At 42.2% G+C, this 17,794-nt stretch overlaps 5 protein-coding genes across 5 annotated transcripts in view; 2 read left to right on the top strand and 3 right to left on the bottom strand. All coding sequences in view use genetic code 11, as the record gives it.

The window, feature by feature from the left end:
• Positions 1-103: 103 nt before the first annotated feature.
• Positions 104-715, bottom strand: EGR_04995 (Chaperone protein dnaJ; the record flags this gene model as incomplete). Its single annotated transcript, XM_024494244.1, has 1 exon — positions 104-715. The coding sequence occupies one exon, from the start codon at positions 713-715 to the stop codon at positions 104-106; it is 612 nt and encodes a 203-aa protein (XP_024351338.1).
• Positions 716-1,826: 1,111 nt separating this feature from the next.
• EGR_04994 (Neurogenic locus notch protein) lies at positions 1,827-6,804 on the bottom strand (the record flags this gene model as incomplete). Its single annotated transcript, XM_024494243.1, has 9 exons — positions 1,827-2,091; positions 2,344-2,755; positions 2,892-3,008; positions 3,077-3,201; positions 3,279-3,433; positions 4,372-4,469; positions 5,050-5,269; positions 5,625-5,762; positions 6,757-6,804. The coding sequence occupies 9 exons, from the start codon at positions 6,802-6,804 to the stop codon at positions 1,827-1,829; spliced, it is 1,578 nt and encodes a 525-aa protein (XP_024351337.1).
• A 1,079-nt stretch (positions 6,805-7,883) lies between these two features.
• Positions 7,884-12,508, top strand: EGR_04993 (Glycoprotein-N-acetylgalactosamine 3-beta-galactosyltransferase; the record flags this gene model as incomplete). The annotated part of the gene is made up of 9 exons (XM_024494242.1): positions 7,884-8,076; positions 8,430-8,603; positions 9,075-9,262; positions 9,484-9,625; positions 10,304-10,461; positions 10,544-10,675; positions 11,562-11,607; positions 11,951-12,124; positions 12,282-12,508. The coding sequence occupies 9 exons, from the start codon at positions 7,884-7,886 to the stop codon at positions 12,506-12,508; spliced, it is 1,434 nt and encodes a 477-aa protein (XP_024351336.1).
• A 329-nt stretch (positions 12,509-12,837) lies between these two features.
• EGR_04992 (hypothetical protein) lies at positions 12,838-13,715 on the bottom strand (the record flags this gene model as incomplete). The annotated part of the gene is made up of 2 exons (XM_024494241.1): positions 12,838-13,467; positions 13,560-13,715. 2 exons carry the CDS (start codon positions 13,713-13,715, stop codon positions 12,838-12,840), a joined length of 786 nt encoding a protein of 261 aa, XP_024351335.1.
• Positions 13,716-14,544: 829 nt separating this feature from the next.
• The window catches only part of EGR_04991 (hypothetical protein), a gene marked incomplete at both ends in the record, with an annotated part of 3,514 nt that continues 264 nt past the window's right edge, over positions 14,545-17,794 (top strand). Inside the window, 4 exons of the mRNA XM_024494240.1 lie at positions 14,545-14,571; positions 15,345-15,465; positions 16,191-16,279; positions 16,588-16,654. Coding sequence (XP_024351334.1) covers positions 14,545-14,571; positions 15,345-15,465; positions 16,191-16,279; positions 16,588-16,654 — 304 coding nt within the window. The remainder of the gene's footprint in view (positions 14,572-15,344; positions 15,466-16,190; positions 16,280-16,587; positions 16,655-17,794) is intronic.

Here is a 17,794-nt window from a genome sequence, read left to right as displayed (position 1 = left end):
CTGCTACCAAAAAAAGCAAAAATGGATTCAATCGCTAGCGGTATATTTAGCTGGGAAGTTCGACCAGTAGGGGCGATAACAACGGTTGACTGGCCGACTTAGTCTACGAATCAGAAGAGACGATAGGAACTGGTTCTTCGTAATACTTGGCAACTGCGTAGCTGCCCAACATTATTCCAAGCATGGTGCTGAAGATGACCATGGCGAATCTTCTCTGATCAAGCCGATATTCGAAAGCACTCTTCGAAATGTTCTCGTCAGCACGCTGAGTCCAAGCATTTCTCAGACTTCGATTATAAGATCGAACATAATCAGCTTCAAAGGAACCACTTTCGGCTTTCCGGAGCATATCCACATCGATTTTCGTTGGGAAATCGGAAGATGGCGGACCGCCGGTTTTAGGAATAACAAGTCCACGGTCATAGTCCATTCTTTTACTAGGGTCGCCAAGAATTTCGTACGCGCCTACGATTTTCTGATACTTTGAACCGGATTCAGTGGTACCGGCAATATCAGGGTGGTGGAGTCTTGAGAGAGCATAAAACGCTTCTTTAATTTCTTTTTGTGTTGCATTGGGCCGCAAACCTAGAATTTCATATAAATCTTCCACCTTAACGACATCTGTAGTTCGAAATCCTCGGATATGGGATAAACTAATGGAGCGTATCAACGACAATCCGCGAGACACAATAGTCAGGCGAGACGCCAGCGACATTTTACGAACGTCGCGATTATTGGCTCAAACGATCTTAACATTTGAAGTGTAGTACATTAAAATAAACAGGGGTGGTAAAGCACAATACCTTAAGACTGTTATGTTTCTAGGACGAGATTATTTTCTGTGCGACTCTCGAGTTTATTGCTGTATAATTTATATTATAGTGTATTTGCATGATCTTACAGTTTTTAAGCCATAGTTGGGTCGGCAGCTACCCATATAATATATTTGTGACTTTTGTTCTTAATTGGTAGTATTTGGTGACTTCTTTAAATAGGTTTCAATTACAGAGTTACTCATATTATTTTAAAGTCTGAGCTCTCAAAAATTTAGCTGCTTAACCTGGTATACAATAAGAGGACTGGGTAAGTGATCGCTAACGCAGCCCTCGAGTTTCCCACGCAAGCGTAATGGGTGAAATCGGTGTAACAAAACACTTACTGCAACCATTGACAAACATTGAGGCTCTGTTAGATTGATGGGAAGCCATACTACGGAGCAAAATTGCTGCAATTCCTTGTTACGTGGTTTAACTCAGCTATGGCAATTTCGACTGCTGCTGGGGTACATGGCCTTCGACCCACGCCGACAGCCTACCAGTCCTTCTATATGCCAGTCGTATATTTTTCCTTTATTATTATGACTTTCCATGAATTCAGAAAGTGAAAAAAGGGGAGTTGGGCATAGTATCCTAAAACAATATATCCAAACAATGCATCGGTAATAATTTGCTTCATTTTAGAGCATATAATACACCTTGGGTTTCAAGCAGTTACTGTTTCATTCACAGATTTTATATATTGTTCATCAGCAATTCTATTTGCATTAATACGTTTTACCTTTGAGGATTTCCATGTATAAGTCACCGGTTGTCTCACATCAGTGCCTTGCCTTTAGGGCGATCCCCTTCTCTCCATATTTTAAAAGCCTTCTTTTACCTAACTAAAAGTCCCTCTAGCTTGTTAAATTTCAAAAAGTTGTAAGCAAAGAATTTCTTTACTCATTAAATACCTCTAATTTCAAATAAACTACCAGGAAATGTGTTGCACGACTCAATCACCAAGTTTATTTTCTTCTTTAGATTTTTCCATAAGCAGAGCTATAGGGATTAGGTGAGGCGGTCTTTTACAAGCAGAGGTGTACGCAATGGTAGAGGTGGCTTTTCCTCGTTGTCTTCTACATCTGTCTGTGGACGATGAATGTTGAGACTGTCCCCTAGGCACGGCATGATAGGTTCATATGAAGATCCAGGTGTTGATAACTTTGCGGTGGTGCCGCAACTCTCGTTGCTTGCATGACCAACACTTAGATGTGTGGATCGCAATGGGGTCTCGTAGACAAGGGCGTTTTGATCATGAAGGGCGATTACACGTCTACAAGTCATGCCGAATTACTGGTAGGATCTAATGGTTTTCTTATTTTCTTCGAATTTCACCACTTAACCTCTAAGTACATAATTCCAGTTAGCAGTTTAAGTAATTTTAGACGTACCGCTTCCATTTCCTTCGTTTGCAAAAGTAAATTATGAATCCAACCATTATAGTGACGCAGAATATGACACAGGTCAATCCAATGATTAGACCCACATTCTGGGGCTAAAATGAACAGGTGGTGTTGTATTCTACGTGACCAACCATTCCTGCCAAAGCTTCGATTGTGCACTTGCCTCAGCAATCTTGGTTTCACACCAGCTTCCGGTCCAGCCTTCAGGACAGCTACAGAAGAAGGTGAATTTTGTGGGATGATCCACACATACACCTCCGTTGAGACAGACACTAGGAACGGGTGTGGACATGCCGAAACCACCTTTTTGCTCCTCTTCCTTAAGGACCATCTTGGAGGCGATGTGTTGTGCAGCCCTCTGATCGGTCTCCAAGAGGGCACAAAGGGAGAGACGCTGCTCGCAGTAGACACCGGTGTAGTACCTTGGACAGGTGCACACAAATCCGAGCGGATTTGTCGGACTCCTGTCGCATACACCACCGTTACGGCAGGGTGAGAAACGGCATGGATCGGTTAAAGGATAGCATTCGGGATCTGGCGGTGATGAAGATAGACTAAATACGATTTTTTTTGCATGGTTGATGGTGAGCGTTCATAATTATGACTCCGCACCATAACTGCTTTAAATAATTCTACCACCATGGTAGTTTCAACAGAAAAATGGGCTCACAGTGTCCGCCATTGCAAACGCAGATTCGGCCGAGCGATTTCGGCACGCATGTAGCGCCGTAGGCACATGGCTCACGCGTACAAACATCGGTTACGTTGCAGAACTCCCCAAAAAAGCCTGAAAAAGGACCACGCTCTTTAAACCTTCATTTGTATCGAATGTTTCCTTCCGGAAAGTAAACTAACCCCTGAGACAGATACGTTCTCCACTGGGTGAGCAGTAATATGACAGCCCATCGGATTTGCAGTACGTTTCACAACGAGAACCGTAGAAGTTCTCCGAGCAATTAAGTTGCAATCTCATGTCGACTCTAGATTAGCAAAATTTCCCTTAAAATAATCTCCTGTTTGTTGGTGATCACAAATATCCCAACAGTTGAACAAATACCTCAGTCCGGGCTTTGAATCATTTTTGGTGTCGCCCGACAGTGTAGAAAAGTAATCCTTCGTGCTTCCCAGTACTTCCAGCTCGTATCTCCCAATCAAATCGGCGCCACTGAATTTGTCAAAATCATAGACAGCAACTTCAATGCTCAGTGATTCCTAAAATTAGAAAGACTAAATGATTATGTAGAGGATTCTCTCAATAAATTCTACTTCTCTTCCATTAGTGCTTAGAAGATTGACGTGGAATGCATGTTGCTTAGTGGTCAAGCAGCAACCAGTGTTTAACTAGAAGACTTATGATTTCTTCAAGCACAAGGCATGATGTATTGGCAGCTGGTTTTAGGTGGTTATTACTTACCGGTACAGCGTGTTTAATAACCAGGGGTATTGCTAAATTGCCAGTTAAGTTAACCTTGAATCGCTCCATGAATGTTTTCGTTCGAACTTTCAAAATGCCGCAATCACTGTGGATGTATGAGGCGGGATAAAAAAGAGAAGGAAAGTAAAATTATTTAAGCATTTAAAGTCACACCATCTGTTCCACACCACTCACCCCGCACGGATCCCAACGCAAATTTCAAAGAAGACATCGCACATTCTCTCAAAAATAATGAAGTCACAAAATTGTCCATTTTCAAGTAGGTTTTCCGGATTCCAGTAGTACAGTTCAATTGTACCAACAGCTGCGTTTCTCTCAAAAGAAAAACACATACAAATTCCTTCATCCTCGAAAAGTGACTCCATGAATCGTAATGTAAATAGACAAGAGGAAGTCGAGCCACTTCATTATAGAAAGGGCTCCTTCTTCCCGTTGAACATAAGAATGTAAGTTTTGGGGAAAAAAACTTTAAAGCTCTATTCTATTATTCTCATTTATGCACGAAAAACGAGTGGGTGAGTGAGATCTACCGAGGGATCCAATGGTGTGCAACATTATAAAGCAAATGGATTTTGCTACCTCTTGTGAGTACTTAAAAAAACCTTCCTATAAGTACCAAATCAAATTTCATGAGCTTTTTACTACCCTTGCTTTTAATATCTTTTGCCGAAGTAGGGATAAACTTATTACCAGAGTAATGCTCTGTAGAACATACCAAGATCTCCAGAGATAAGGTGGTATGCAATCCGAGGCAGAGCACCAGGAGTGTAGTGAAACAAACTGTCATGGCAAAGGGTAGGAGGCTCTGTGGCTCTGTGCAAGAGAAAGCGAGACAAGCATAGCATAACAGTGAGTCGACTTGTGATTGGAGAAGCAGGCTTCAGCACATGCACCTATCGTGACATTGATTGTTTCCGTGGAACGTCACCTCGTCGGAAGTTCCGCCTCAGATGCTCATCTACCCATTTCAACTGCAATGACTATCTGAAAAATTTTGCAGAAATGACAATTAGATTCTCATTCGATTTTGTTTGTGTTTTGAGGGCTGAATGTGCTTCTTAATTAAGTAGGGCTACAGAAGAGTCAACGCAAAAAGAAAATAAAGTGGAGTAATAGGCTTTGAGACAAGATTGTATTTTCAAGGTTCTTTAAAGGAAGCCTGGGTTATGGAAGAATCCCAAAAGTGAAAGTTGAGACCACTGTAAGAATTTCAGGTTAAGAGGTTATATAAACTCAACCCTACTCCCCCTCTAAATCCAAAGCATCCAGGTTTACAATTTTCGCTGCGTTTTCTTTTACTTTAGAACAATAAATAAAGATGTAATGCGATAGTGGTTTATCCCTCGGTATTGGTGAGGCGCCACTCTTGTACTTTGAATTAGCTCCCTTTTACCTCGCTGGGTGGGTTGGCCTTTTGGGCCATGCAAATAGCCCAGGCACCTTCTCTGCGCTGAATGCATATCCTGCCCGAGTATTGTGTCTTCTTTCGTCTTCAGGGAGTCTCGGGACGCTACATTGGTGGCAGCGGAAAGCGAACCCGATCTTGAAAGACACGTATCCTGATTTTCCACTTCTGCGTGATAAGCCTTAGTGGAGCGGAAGAAGTACATATGCTACGAATGGGAGAATGGTGATGGCCCCTAACAGAAAGGTTGATGTTGACGTCTACCTTCGGCATCTCTCCCAGTCCCGTGTTCTGCAGAAAAGCTATTAACAACTGAAGCGACACTGGCCGTGAACCATCCGGAAGTTTCGGTGCGGATTTTCCCTACCGTTCCCCATGAACCTGTTTTATATCTTTTCCTTCCTTACTCAAATCTACTTTTAGGCCAGTGTTCCTACACCCATCTATGGACACGCATGATGGCCGGCGCAATTCTCCGTCCTCAACCAAATCCCTAAACCAAACGCAACTCCAGATCCAGTCAAGCCGCCAAGAGGGATCAGTGACGTTGAGGTCAAGTTCACCCTCAGTTGCGCGCTAATTTGGTGACTAGCACAGTCGGCTCGTGGGTGTTTCTTTGCAGCACCGACTACGTTGTAATGGCTGACGTGGGAGGTTGACCTGCGGGAGCGCCGGAGACGACGCTCAAAAGAGGAGGGAAGCTACGTAATACGATAGTGGTTTATCCCTCGGTATTGGTGAGGCGCCACTTTTGTACTTTGAATTAGCCCCCTTATACATCGCTGGATGGGCTGGCCTTTTGTGCCATGCCAGTAGCCCAGACACCTCCGTGCTGAATATATATATATTCTGCCCGAGTATTGTATATTCTTTCGTCTTCAGGGAGTCTCGGGATGCTACAAAGAACTCCTGAGAAAACTGGGTTCAAAGTACAATTAAAAATGCTTCGAAGAGCACATCTAGCTAGCATTTTTCTAAGTCAAAGTAGCAGAGCTTAAAATAAAATGGAGGAAAAAGGCAATTGCGGCGACTATCCAAGTTATGAAGTCAGAGGAAATTTGGAGGCGTAGTTAGCTCGTCACAACACGTGAATTTACGCAGCACAACCAGAAAAAAATTCTAAAAAGTTCAGCAATGTGACGGCTTCCTTAGGATTACTTGATTCAAATGCGAATCTTTTGCATCTGTCAAATTAATACAGAAATTCGAGGGAAATATTTTGCAGGATTTATTGTTTGAGGAAACACAGTACAAAATAAGTTACAAAACTGTGCAACTATGTGACGCAAAGTCTTAGGTTATGTTTTAATGAAGTAGTTAAATGTAATGCATTGAGTTAAATGAAACTCAACGATTTGGCAGATCAAACATCGTCCACGGATAGTGGCGTCAACTGGGGTACGCAATCAAAGTAGCTGGAGCATTTGTACAATGTAAAACAAACTTGAGAGGTAAAAAAAATAAATAATGTCATATGTGGTACACGTCCTGCAACAGCACTTACATTACAGCTCGTTTGATTAGACAACTTAATAAATTTCCCTGGTCGGTATTTAGTTCGGATAGCCCATAACGTGTTTCCACCCGTCTACTATTAGTATAATGCATTCACACAGTTTAAATTCTTTTAATTATTGTTTAAAATATTTTTGCACATTTTTTGTTTGTTTAAGCAAAAACTGCCTATTGACCTACCTTAAAGGTCAGCGTGGGCTGTTTAAAAGTGCTTGGGTCGCTTCGCATCTTGGTGGTCCATACAGAGGGTGATTCTAGTGTTTGAATTTTTAATGATACACCCGACTCTAAATATACCGAGTCGATGGTAATGTAACTGGCTTGGTCATTCCTGGATGTGAAGTCCCTTCTGATGTTATGTTTGCTTTCTTATTTGCGTCAGCACCTACCTAGTCAAATTTTTAATCAATTTAAAGAATAATGATTTACTAGATAACTTTCTGCTCTCGTTTTTTAAAGTCTTGCGATAGGTTGTTTAATTGTGTCTTTTAACTTATCGCCTTCATCACTTGACATATCTCGCTGTCAGAATTAATTACCAAAAGCTATCCGCATTCAATCATTATGTGGCACCTTAAATACATAATTATGCACATATGCATTTTGGCACTTTAATTTGCACCCAATAGTTATGTCTGCTCTTGGGAACAGTACTTATACGCATTTGGTTTTCGAGTCATACAATCACCCTATGAAATTATTCTGCTGATATTTCAGCCTTTAAAAATGAGCAGCTTTTGAAGAAATACCTATCTTCACACGGTAGACTGCTTTACCGTCAAATGCGTGTATGAAACAGTGACATAATAACAGTCGTTTGTGTTTGGGACACCATGACAAATTTAGTGCCTTGAGAGATCTTATTTATAAGACGATTTGAGTTGTGAATTAGTAAATTTTCGTAATTTTTACCCTACTTATGCTCCGTTTTGAGGAAAATAGAGCCGTCATCTCAAGACTTTGTGAAGTATAAGTTGGAGTAGTAATTAAAGTAACATATTTGGAACATTTTTCACATTAACGACACACTGAATCATAGGCTTAGTCATTCAGGCATCGCGTTGTCAAGAAGTTATACGGTTTTGTATTTACTTTTCTCTACTCTTGTTTTACCTACTTTTGGACCCTGTAAAGCGCCTCGGTTTTCTTCCGGTATACCACCATGGGCAATCTAACAAAGTGTCTCTTGGTGGCGGTATGCTTAGCCTCGGCACAGATTGCAGACTTCATTAACCAACTTATCTCGCCTTCCTGTCTTGATTCCCGTATTAGTCTCCCGCGTAATTAGTTGTTTGGTTTCACTATAGATGGTAGTTTTTGGCCCATCCGTGGTTAAATTTGTCGGACTTGGATTCCTATGTGGACTGATTGGTTCATGGCTTCTAACCTCGTCTACAAGCTCTTACCTTGGTCAGATTCAACTTCATCCACTTATACGTGCACCAAAAGAAGGTGTTCTCGATGTTCAACACTTTTCCGAACATGGTGGACATCATGAAGGTACGTTCCTTACTCAAATTTTTCATTTATTTCTAACCCTGTCTGTGAGAAATATAATCAAACTAGACATTCTCCACTTTTCTAATAGCTACTACATATTTCATGTTTTAAATTTTTATCTTTTAACTCATCACTGCTAAAACCTGCCAATATGGGTAAACTTTTTAGGGCTATTTGCTTTGATTCATTTACTGGTGACTCAAAATGGGGTTGAAGTGTTGTTACATTTACTTTTCGCCCGCCAAGTGACACACGATTTGGTCATGTAAAACCGGACCTGCAACCGGTTTGTTACCTGGTAAGGCACCTATGCAAAATATCAGCGCCAATTCTGTCATAATCTTCTTCAAAAGGTGAGACTCTACTCGTGGATGAATTGGCGAAAGTGCGGCCGGTGTTCGCCTTTATATTTACCTCAGCGACAGAGAATGAAACTCGAGCTGCTCACATTAAGTCAACTTGGGCGCAACGCTTCGACGGGTATCTCTTCTTCAGTGATAATAACGACACAAATCTCCCTGCATTTGGTGGGTAATTGTGAGTAATTAATTGTACCATGGTAGAGTCGATTTTCTAGCTGTAAGTCACTGCCAATCAAACTTATTTTTGTGATACATTTTTAGGACATGAGGCAATTTGCCGGCATTCGTTAAACTTACAGAGAGTGTGGTGTTTTCAGGAGTCGTGAAACACGAAATCCCACCCTAAATTCGGGCATAGTCAATCAGTTGGGAATATTTCTTTGAACTCGTGAAGAAGCTCTAGGCCAAAGATAATTTCGATCTGTTTTTTTGATTAGGAGCGTAGCAGGCCAGAGAATACATCGGTAGTATCGTCATATTTTACTTCACATAAGAAAGTTTACAATATATGTCCACAAATTAAGATGATTTTGGCAGATCATGTTGACCTAACTGGAACTGCGTTGATTCCGTGTCTGTCTAATCGCTCTGTGGCATAGACTGATTTCATTTTTGCTGGTAATTTTTCAATTTTAGCCCTACCAAATAAAAAGGGATGGGCCTTCACCCGTTCGGCCATTGCTCATATTTACGACAACTTCCGTCAGAACTTTACCTTCTTCATGAAAGCTCACGACACCAATTACGTTGTGGTGGAGAATTTGCGTGCTCTCCTCCGCGAAATAGACTTCAAAGAGCCCCTTTTGATTGGTCGTTCGATGGCGGTAGGCTGGTTTATTCCATCCCCCGTTTCCACTAAATAGACTGCCCTTTTTAAGTTGGTGAAACTTTAAACCAAAATCTCGTCTTAATTTATCAAATCATTTGTGATCACTTGTTTAGGATGACTGCATTTCAAATGAATAATTACTTATCCAGATGTAAAATTATCGCAAGCATCTATTGTGGAATTGCGTGAGGTAGATTTCTTTTTTTCCACCTTCAGGCAACACAAGGCACCATTCAGTTTCTGTCGGACGAGTCCGGCTACGTAATGTCTCGTGCAGCCTTGGAGAGACTTGCGGTGGGCATCAAAACCAACGTCGAGGCCTGTAGCGAAAGTGACGCAGCTGCGGACGTCAATTTTGGTTCGTAGAGATTTGTCCAAAGTCCTTGACTTAATGCTGAGACTGCCCTTTCCCTCATCATGCATTTATTAGTGTTAGTAGTGGGTTTCTCCACGTCTAATGTGAGAGATTAGCGGGGTTAAACCATCCTAGAGCAGCCTTCGCCTCTGTTCCCAGTTCTGAAATGCTGATCTGTCTCGGTACGCCCCTGAGTTGCAAATTTTCCTGATTGAAAGGTCCATCTTCTGGTGTAGTTGCTTAACGACTATCAATCATTGGATCTACGTTCCGGATTTATTGTAAGCTGAGAACTACCACCAAGATCGGGGTCGTCATTGGCGCTATACGTCCGACCGTCTGCATTCCAAGCATTCTAAGGTCTTACAGTGGCTTAGATTCCCAACATCTTATGTAGGCCTTGGCAGGTTCAATTCTTGTCCTTTCGTCCGAATTAACCCTCACTAAATGCCTTTGTGTGTACGCACCGCCACCTTCATTTTCCGTCTTGCTTAACAGCGTCTGAACCAAGCTGATAAAAGAAATGTGGGCTAGCTAGTATTATTAGTAGTTGGTCAGGCTTGCTACCCATTACTGTCTGTGGCAGCTCCGTGATATCTCCGTTTTGTACTCGTAAAACCAAAAATCTCGTTTTTATTTGAACTTTGGATGACTACTTCGCTTGCCTTTTTTCTCGCCTAGGCAAATGTGCCATTGCGGTGGGCGTGAAATTGATCCACGCTGTAGATCAAGACAAATCTGATCTCTTTCATCCACTCACACCCTGGGACATTTTGAAGAAGTTTCTGGAGACCATAAATCCCGACCCGACAGTATTTGGGTCTGATCAAATGACCAAAGTAGGCATCAAACTTTGCGCACTCGTATTTTTGTCATGGTTTTCAAGTGAAGAATTCCTATCCCTGCTCCCTTCAAATTTAGGCTCTTACCTGCTGCAGTGACCAATCTGTGGCTTTCTCTGATCTCAGAGGTGCCCATCTCTACATGATGGAGTATATGGTATACCACCTTTACCCCTACGGCATCATTCACGAGCCCGAGAACTATGAAAAAGTGAGGCTTCTTCAAAGCGCTATACAACGCTGAAGCTCATTTCCATTCCTGGGGCTGCCTAGTGCTTCTTCATGCCTTATCCATTGTATACTTGTTTCTTTCAGCCTTTTTATATAATCCACCTTTTTCTGCAATACTTCGGCAATTTTTAGAACTTCCGGCTCATTTAAAATTGTACATGAATTGAAATACAAATTGTGTTTTGTTAGTCTTGTTCGTTCTTTTACTTAAAGTAAGTAGCATCAAGTAGTTTCGCCACGGAGTGGTACTGTGTGCCATGACTCCGCTGGCCCCTTAGTCTAGCGTTTCATCTCCCTTAATGCTGCATAATCTCTACCCTAAATCCCGTGGAAATTGACTGTAAACACTTTTCAAATAATTTTTGTTTCACAAATGGTAGTTTTGGCCCTCTCCTTCCACTATGTCTCCTATCTCAAGTGGACCTGCTAGTTGGAATGTACTTTGGTAGAGGCCCAAGCATCATTTCCAACTTCATAGTTTCACTTGATCGTCAACGTGGCAACCATGGCTCGTTGTGGCCTCTGAAGTTGGTTGGTCTCTCTGTCACCACAGGACGAACCTTTCAATTAATTTCAAGTGCTATTAGATAGTAATGAATAGAGAGGCGTCTAGGACATGAATGAGAGAGAAAATAGGCCATAGTTTTGCAATTTAGTTTTTTTTAGATTATATGAGTGTACTTTATGGTTCAACGCCACGCACTCATTTCAGATTAACTTAACTCCTGTTTCCTAGTGTTTCAGAGAAGGAGAGAAGGATGGATAAATTAAATCAATCAGGAAAGTGTCGGCGCAAATCGCAATTATTTCTCGCTGGCATGCTGACTGGAGTTTTCGCCTTCGGTATCTCTCTTTGCATACTACAGTTGTTCATGTGTGAGCGCATTGAGAATGGGATCACCACAGGATTGGGTGTGTAGCCAATTGAGTGCTACTGAATTCCGAAATAAGTAGATTATTTCCAACCTCTGGTAGAGGATGCAAAGGTGTTATTATTGGCCTCTTGCCTTGTCTCCACCTACAGATTTATCATATGTGATTATTGTCAATCAGTCTGCAACTTCAAGTAAGGCATTAATCTAACCCGTCTATTTTGTGGATAGTTTGGCACACGCACAATCACATGCTTACGGCTCACACTGCATTGCACTTCAAAATGGCCAAATGCTATCTATGTGTTGTGTAGATGACTTAGTGGCACAAACTACCGAAGATCATATCTAATATGACAGCTGTCGACTGTACCGCCATGTAGGCAGTCCAACTCTGGCAGATTACCTGGCGAGGCGGGTTCGTGTATTCGCTATCATCTTGACAACTCCGCCTGTTAGGATGATCAAAGCTATCCACGTGAAAATGACCTGGGCCAGACGATTCAATGGCTACATGTTTGTCAGTTCCGAAGAGGATATTTATTTGCCATCCATCAGTGAGTGCTCTCCATTTCTGTCGTTTTTCCACGAAATTGGCATAAGGCGTCACACCCGATAGTCCGGAATGTGCTTTCTCAGTTGGGATATCACAGACTAGCCTCTAACACGCCCTCCAGTTTTTAGTGATTACTTACTGCCTGTATTGTCCTTTAGAAGCGGTAGATAAGGAGGGCCGAAATGTGCTATGGGAGAAGATACGCCAGGCTATGCTCTACATCTACCGCAACAATCTTAACGACTATGACTTCTTTATGAAGGCGGACGACGACACCTATGTGATTGTGGAAAATCTACGATTCCTCCTCTCCAACCAGGATCCCGACATACCCATCCTAATGGGCAGACGATTCAACGTAGGCATTCCGATTTCCCTCCTATGAGAGCTTAAGTGGGCGCTTACATTTCTGATCCTCTGATTTCAAGCTGCTTAGTGTAGTCTGGTTTTGAAACAATGGCTAGTTGTGACATCTTTTAGGGTGTCTAGTACGACCATTAGCTTGTTGCTTTTTTGTTCCTCGCTTAGAGCGCATCATATAGACCAGTTCTGTGCATGAGTGTGTGGTTTTCTTCCCATGGAATATGAGATGGTGCTGTCAAAGACCACCCTAACCCTCCGTAACGCTTCGTACGGGCGATAAATATGTGAGGGCAAATGCTAAAACAATGCTGTATCTTCTTAGCTTGTCTCCTTCACTTATATCCATGTATTTTAAAGTGCTCGTTTTGAAGGTTGATATCGTGGACTTTTTCGTAAGTGAACTGGCGTTTCCACTTCACGGTGTTTGCTACAATCGAAGAGGGAAAATCCAGAAGGCCCACCATATTTCACCAAGACAAGTTCACCTAAGTCACCACACACGTCACTGCATGGCAAGTGATGATTGCTCTCATCGTCAGGTGCGACAGTGGTGTAAAATATGACACTTGCATGAAGTTTATATTGAAGAGATTTCACAGGTATCAAACCATTTCGGTGAAGCTCAAATGATCTAGGACTAGAAGATGCCAAATACTTCCCGGTATTTTCTTGAATTAAGGCTAGGTATGACATCACAATATCTCTCACTTCTATTAAGAAGCTTCTTTTGTTTAATGGCGCACGAATTTTCTTCTCCTGTGGGCAGCTGGATTGTTGAGTACCTTGTACACGCCTACACTTCAAACTCATTGTGGGGTTTCGCTCTCCAATGAATGAAGGCTGTGGATATTTTCCGTGCAAAGCCATGCTCGAGCTATTGATGAACTTGCAAGTAGACGAGGCGAGTAGTCTACCATCTCCCCCGTCGGTGCCGCTGTCAACACATACAGACGATTCAAGCGCTAATTGTGTCACTGTCGCCTGTACTTCGGTATTGTATGGAGCATTTTAAGGAGTGGATAAGTACACTCATTATTGCATGCCAAACCTGGCTACACGTAGTACTCTCTAACATTGCCATAGTTACGCCCGGTGTGGACACACTTCAAGTGGACCTTGAAATCCTTGACCCCTGGCTGCGTAGGTGCGACAATAGCCTTCCCCCCTACCCACGGCCACAGGAAAACGACATCTTCTTTTGGTTCTTTAGTGCATTGAGCGAATGCCATATCTACTGACACATGATGTACGATGAAATTTGTGGCATTTTTACGGTGCCCGCCTCTTATAAGATCGTTTGTTATAAGCCTTAACTCCTTGAATGAAAAGGTCTACTTGTCCGTGCCTACCGGCACTGCTGATTCCTCAAAGTTGTTGAGCACATTCTGAAAAGACTCATAATTCAGATTTGGACTCATAAAACCGTCAGCTGCTACATCAAGGTAAATCCGCAATGACCTAGCCTTTGAAGTTGTGCAATCATTGGTAAACCTTGCACCAACCGAGCTGTCACGAGTTTGATTGTTTAGTGGACTTTTATCATTAGGTGACGGTTTTTCGAGTCGTAAAATTTTTGTTGCCATTGTTGTTCTAAGTGCGGTGATCAATGTCAGGCCTTAGACGTTGGCAAAGCAGTCGAGAAGGGGAGGATCATGGGATACAAGTTTCTCGCGTTTCAAACTGAGGCATTCTTTGAGGATTGTATTTGCGCGAAATTTCTCAGTATTTAAAAGGCGATAAATAAAAGTGCGAAGGAGTGATGCATAAGTTTGTTTAGCTGATTTTCAATTAAACTCGTTGCAAGAATCTCGTGTAACTTATAGCGTCCTGCATTATTCATGCAAGTGTAAAGATGCATACGTTTTAGATTTGCGTCATAATGTCGGCAGAACACGGTGCGGTTCTCATTGCGGCCTCTACTACTTAAACTCTCAATTTATATGATATCGTTTGAAATGGCCCGTTTAATGTGGGTGCAGTCTTTCTGCTTCACGAATTGGCATTAATTTCTAATTGAGCCCCCAAACTACAGAAACTCCTCCTCAAGAATTGTGTTCGATGGCATTTGCAGAAGATACAGTATATGTGTGATGGCAGAAGGTACGTGGTAGTAGAATGCATGCATCTAAAAAGCCTTATAAGATGGACTTCTGCTGAATGATCACTGAAAGTCGCATTTACTACTGATTACAACTTAAGCGTCGCTAGTAAGTAGAATGATGTAAGGTGGTCGTGGCAAGAACAGCTTCCAGTGATGCATTGATGCAAAAGATGCATCAATTCGTTTACAAATGGGCAGGAAAGGTGGCGGCAACTTCTAGCCACGCATAAAGACGTAGAGGTCAAGAAGTGATTTTGTAAGATGGTCGAGTGGATGTTCCTGCCCTCTTTACTTCACATTACAAGGCTGCGTAGTTGGAATTAACTTATATGCAGACTGACTGATTGACTAACTAGTGGCCGTGTGATGATAAAAGTTGTTTATGCTGCAGCGCGCGTTTTGCAAGCGAGCCAACCACCCACTACCTACGTCAGCCCATTCTTCTGAGGCACACACCACTTTACTCTCGAAAAAAGATATTTTGCAGACGTATGACCTCTACGTCCATAGCTGAAACACCCAGTGCTAAAACGGCACACGACTGACTGGGCACTGATATCTTCTCTGCTTTTTTTTCCATTTTTTCCACAAAACACGAAACACTTCTAGAGTAATACAAAGATTTCACTTTCCCTTCGCGTCTGCAATGAAAGGCGAAGATCTCTAACCACCTAAGTAAGATGCAACACGAGGCGTCGAGTAAAGCTACCAATCTTCCAGCATGAGGATATACTGACATTGCGTATACACGGGATAGGCTCAAGATGGGTCCAAATTCCATCGTCTTGTTTTTTTTTCTTGGATTGTTGCTCATTTTCTACAAGTTTATGTGAATTCTCTTCGTCATATTTCTGTATTCAATTTGGTGTGTATTGTCGGTATGTTTACTTTATTGGTCATCTGGAAGCTCGCCTTTTTTTCAGTGCATCGTTTATGATGTTGGCTGTGCTAACACTTCGCTCAAATAAACAAGTGGTTTCATCTTGCCTGTTCGGCGGCTATAGCACTGAGTCCTTCCATCACGTTACCACCCACGAAAGAAAAACAAACACCACTTATTTGATTTAGCGCTAATCGAAAGTGTTCACGGTTGTCTTCAATGATTGCGATATCCTCAGACATCCCGCTTCCCTGCAGCAAAATGCTATTCAAAATACCTACACCACCTCCACTTATAGACGTTTTAACTATGGATACTGCATCGCCAAGAATCCTCCTTGAAGACGAGTGCTGTAGTATTGCCGGCGTACAAAAGGGGCTGGAGGATGCTACCGCTATGGCCCGGAGGTCATCCCGCCCAGCCAAGGTACAAAGGGGGTAGGGGCTTAAGCGACCGCAAAACCAGACCAGGGAGTTAAACGGACAATCAAAACAACACCGATAGTGGTTCATATGACTAAATACGAAAAGGAATGGTGAAGGAGTCATACGGATGTGGAGTATCACGAGAGGTGTGAAGCTGTCTCACGTGTCGCCCTTAGCCCAAAAAAATATGGGCGTGAGTGACATCTGACCATCCCTATATTTGGAGTTAATCACATTTTAGCTGCTACCTATCCCCTTAACAATAAAAAACTGTATTTTCTCCTTTTACTATTGGCAGACGATTTAGTTATCAAGGTCGATGACAATGGTGGAGTGCTCTATGTCCCTACTGTTGGTGCCGTTGTACTACAAGTTGTTTACTCTCAAGTAAGATCAGAAAGATGAAAGGGGCACGACATTTTTGATATTGTTGTGCAATAATTTTTGCTGGTAGTTTTCCCAGTTTAGGCTAAAAGGTAGTTGGACTGGTTATCAGAAGAGAAAAACACTGTAAAGAGTTTCCAGTATTTTCCGAAATGGATTATTCAAGGATTAATTGACGCTTCGGTCGCAGTAGATCTTCTTTCCTCCTAAATTATCTTTTTAGCTGAGGCGGAATGCCTGACGTGTTACACTGCCCCTTCCGAAAACAGGCTTTCCAACTTGAATCGTCAAAATTGTTTATAACTCAAAAGGTATACAATCTAAGACAAGAAAGACACTTTTTCCTACTAAACACAATGTTTACATTGATCATTCTGAGTAGGACGTACGTCATTTTATTTCTTCGGGTTGATTATACGTTTCTTGGGGAATGGTGAGAATGATATTGAAGGACTTAGCTACCCATATTTTCGGCCTTTATAACATTGACTTTCGAGGTCTGGAAGGAGGTTGGAGTGTCAAGGAATTTGGAATGGAATTTGTAATCCCCCACGTAATTCGCCTCCTTGTCTGTGTTGTAGCATTCCAGGAAAAACTTTTTCCCTTCCGGTGGAGCTGGCTACGTGTTATCGCGGGCTGCATTGAAGCTAATTGTCGAGGGTATCTTCAGCGGGGCGGGAGCATGTGCCAAGTCAGAGGCCCCGGAAGATGTCCAAATTGGTAGGATTTATTGCTTTCCTCTGCGTTAAAGAAAGTGAAATTCCTGAAAGGCAATTAATCTTATTCCTTGTGATGCAGACATTTGTGGTTATTAGGCGATGCGCAGTGAATGTGAACACTTGATTAACCTATGAGCTGACCAAAAAAGTTTGCGCAAAATTTTATGGGGATGGCAGTAATTGTCTTGAATAACTTGAACAAGCTTGCAAAGTACATGAGAATGTTTAGATTCGTGTTTTTTTTGGTTGGGGGAAAGGGGGAGGGGTCAGGAGACAGATACGCGTCAATTTGTCGGTGCGGCACGGTGCGACGCTTCTTATTATAGCTTCTATCATTTGAAATTCCAGTTTTCTTGAATCCTCATTTTGTGAGATATTGGTGAAACTAACCTGTTGAAGGTGCCTGCAGCTTGTCCACATCACGAGCTGACATGGGGTTCAGTGAGTTCCAAATTGTTGAAGCTCCGTCTCGTGGAATGCGTCAAATAGCATTTGCAGAGGATACGGTGAGTATGTGGTTGTAGAATGCACATGGTAGCAGAAAGCAAAAATTTATAATGACTTAGAAGGCCATCTTTTGGTGATGAGTCACCTGAGGTCGTATAAAGACAAATGATAACAAAATAGGCGTCGCTATCAGGCTAAACGAAATGGGGTGCGTAAGACAATAACACCTCCCAATGATGCATTGGTGTGAACGATGCACTAAGCCGATTACACTCACATCAAGTAGACAAAGAAGCCTTTTGGCGGATTTTAGTCAAGTCAAAACTGCATTGCATGCATAAAGATGTTTTTT

Source organism: Echinococcus granulosus, assembly GCF_000524195.1.
Source record: "Echinococcus granulosus chromosome Unknown EG_S00034, whole genome shotgun sequence".
NCBI classification, from domain to species: domain Eukaryota; kingdom Metazoa; phylum Platyhelminthes; class Cestoda; order Cyclophyllidea; family Taeniidae; genus Echinococcus; species Echinococcus granulosus.
The sequence above is the reverse complement of the archived record's forward strand: the minus strand, read 5'-3'. Positions and strand labels throughout refer to the sequence as shown.